This window comes from Moschus berezovskii, chromosome 14 (genome assembly GCF_049115385.1).
Source record: "Moschus berezovskii isolate FMDL1 chromosome 14, NW_MosBer_1.0, whole genome shotgun sequence".
Classification (NCBI taxonomy): domain Eukaryota; kingdom Metazoa; phylum Chordata; class Mammalia; order Artiodactyla; family Moschidae; genus Moschus; species Moschus berezovskii.
This window is the reverse complement of record NC_142473.1, coordinates 51616540-51619690: the sequence shown is the minus strand read 5'-3', so window position 1 is coordinate 51619690 and position 3151 is coordinate 51616540. Positions and strand designations below refer to the sequence as shown.

General features: G+C 36.5%; 1 protein-coding gene across 1 annotated transcript; it reads left to right on the top strand.

Annotated features, from left to right (window-relative positions):
- The first annotated feature begins 887 nt into the window (after positions 1-887).
- Positions 888-1838, top strand: OR56B2 (olfactory receptor family 56 subfamily B member 2). Its single transcript, XM_055422405.2, has one exon. The coding sequence runs from the start codon at positions 888-890 to the stop codon at positions 1836-1838; it is 951 nt and encodes a 316-aa protein (XP_055278380.2).
- Positions 1839-3151: the final 1313 nt, after the last annotated feature.

The following is a 3151-nucleotide window of genomic DNA, read 5'->3' as shown; positions in this document are numbered from 1 at the left end:
TTTTTAGATTAAAATGAACAAATGATTAAATTTCAAAATTTTTGATAATTACACAGTAACTTAATCGAGTAATTCATTTCAAAGAATTTTTCTGAAGCTAAGCTTTAATTATCTGTTTTACTCTTTATAGTATGAATATCTGGAGTGCTCCAAAAATCGAAACTATGTCAAGTAGAGGAAAATTACTGAAAACCAGAAACAACTGCTTTTACATTATGCTGAGATACCTCAATTATTTTTCTCTTTTTTGTTACATGATTTCATATAGTTCATTAGTAATTTTGATATCAGTTTACTCACTAAAATAAGTGTGTAATAAATTACTTCATATATTTTAATTAAAGTGAATAATACTCATGATTATTTAACAAAATCTCATGACTTAGAAAAAAGTTATTATCAATGTCATATAATTTAATGTTACCTAAATATCTCCATACTCAAAAATCTTTACACTCATACTATATATTAATAGTAAGTCTCTACTAATCCAACACTTTAGTAAAATCAACTTTAAGATGCCAGGCTGTGAAATTAGAAGACTTTCATTTTGTCCAAATTCCATAATCTCCAGGCTGAAGATAGTGACCAAGGTTCCAACATTCACTAATTTTTTTTCCTCAGTCTTGAGAAGGACAAAACAATATGAACTGCCTTATGGTATGAAGTTTGTGTTTTGATTAACTAAGCTAACACGTAATGCAACAAAAGTTCCTGTTTAACTAGAAATATCCAACACATGTTAGTGCTGGGATGAGAATAAAAGGACAATGACTCTGTACCACCACTACCACCAAGAATATCATGAACCAGAGTAACTCCTTTTCAAATACTGTCAGAAGAATTATTAAGAATAGTAACCTTGTATATTTTTCCTCTTAGTGAAGATGTTCCAGGATCTCAGAGATTCCAACAGCTCAAATTTCCAGGTCTCTGAGTTCATTCTGTTGGGATTCCCAGGCATTCACAGCTGGCAGCACTGGCTTTCCCTGCCCCTGGCTCTGCTCTACCTCTTAGCTCTCAGTGCCAACATCCTTATCCTGATCATCATCAATAAGGAGGCAACACTGCACCAGCCCATGTACCATTTCCTGGGCATCCTGGCTGTGGTAGATATGGGCATGGCTACCAACATCATACCCAAGATTTTGGCTATCTTGTGGTTCAATGCTAAGTCTATCAGTCTCCCAGAGTGCTTTCTGCAAATGTATGCCATACATACATTTATGCTTATGGAATCAGGCGTCTTTGTCTGCATGGCTATAGATAGATATGTAGCCATTTGTCAACCACTACGCTATCCATCAATAATCAACGAATCTTTTGTGGTCAAAGCCACTGTGTTCATGACACTCAGAAACAGTCTGTCTTCTATCCCTGTGCCTGTGTTGGCTGCTCAGAGACACTACTGCTCAAAAAACCAAATCAAGCACTGTTTGTGTTCTACTCTTGGAGTCACTAGCCTATCCTGTGATGACAAGAGAATCAACAGTGTCTATCAGTTACTTCTGGCCTGGACACTCATGGGAAGTGACTTGGGTTTGATTATTATATCCTATGTTCTAATTCTTCACTCTGTGCTGAAACTGAACTCAGCAGAAGCTGCATCCAAGGCCTTAAGTACCTGCACTTCCCACCTTATCTTAATCCTTTTTTTCTATACAATTCTTATTGTCCTTTCTGTCACCCATGGTGCAACAAAGACAGTTCCCCTTATCCCAGTTCTCTTCAATGTACTTGAAAATGTCATTCCTCCTGCCCTCAACCCCATGGTCTATGCACTCAAGAACAAGGACCTGAGACATGGCTTATATAAGTTCCTTAAGTTGAACTGCTAAGGTAGCGAACTTAGAGAGGATGCTCACCTTTGTAATATCCCCACATATATATCCATTATATGCTCCTAGGATTGTAGATGGAAGAAGAACTAAGAAACATTGACATTTTTTGGTTGATTTAAGTAGTCTATTGCAACTAGTGATACTTCCATAAAAGCAATAAAACTAATATTTGGAACCATGTTTTTCAAGAAATTTCTTTGTTATCCAAAATGATGATTCTCTCAAAAATCCAAAGGAAAGAGAAGCAGAATAAATATTTTATTTTCTTACCTAGTTGTCCTGGCTAAAACTTCCAGACAATGTGGTTAAATCAGATATTTGTCATCCTATTCTTTCTAATTAGAGCCTTTAACCATGTACATTTGATATAATTATTGATAGGGTAGCACTTCCTCCTACCATTTGTCTATTGGATTTATGATGTGTCATTATCATTTTTTAAAAGATCAAGGACTTGAATGGATGTTTCTCTCAAGAAGATGTACAATTGCCAACAAGCACGTGAAAAGTGCTCAATATATGCACTCAAGAACAAGGAGGTCAGTCAGAGCTTATATAAGTTTCTTAATATGGATAAGGTGCTCATTTTTCCAAATATATGTCCATCATATTCTCTGAGATTTTGAAATGGCGAAAGAGATAAGGACACTGACACTTGCAGTTTTTCAGTTAGCATTAGGAATTTGTGGTGAAAAATGAAACTTCAAAAAAATATTTGTAATATTTATAATCTTAGTTGTAAAGAAAGATCTTCATTTGAAGCAGAAGAATTGATGCTTTTGAACTGTGGTGTTGGAGAAGACTCTTGAGAGTCCCTTGGACTGCAAGGAGATCCAACCAGTCCATCCTAAAGGAGATCAGTCCTGGGTGTTCATTGGAAGGACTGATGCTAAAGCTGAAACTCCAATACTTTGTCCACCTCATGCGAAGAGTTGACTTATTGGAAAAGACTCTGATGCTGGGAGTGATTGGGGGCAGGAGGAGAAGGGGACGACAGAGAATGAGATGGCTGGATGGCCTTATCGACTCTATGGATATGAGTTTGAGTGAACTCCGGGAGTTGGTGATGGACAGGGAGGCCTGGTGTGCTACGATTCATGGGGTCGCAAAGAGTCGGACATGACTGAGTGACTAAACTGAACTGAACTGAATACATTGATTCTCATTACTTCAAGAAATTCAAGAGATGTGCAAGTGGAATATGCATTACTTTTCCAGACAAAGATGAATAGACACAATTAAACCAAATATCTGATAGTCCTTTTTTTAATTAGAAAATTGAATCCAGGTACAATTTATATAGCTTCTGA

Coding starts and splice junctions, on each gene's coding strand:
- OR56B2 (XM_055422405.2), top strand. CDS start 888: ATGTTCCAGGATCTCAGAGATTCCAACAGCTCAAATTTCCAGGTCTCT.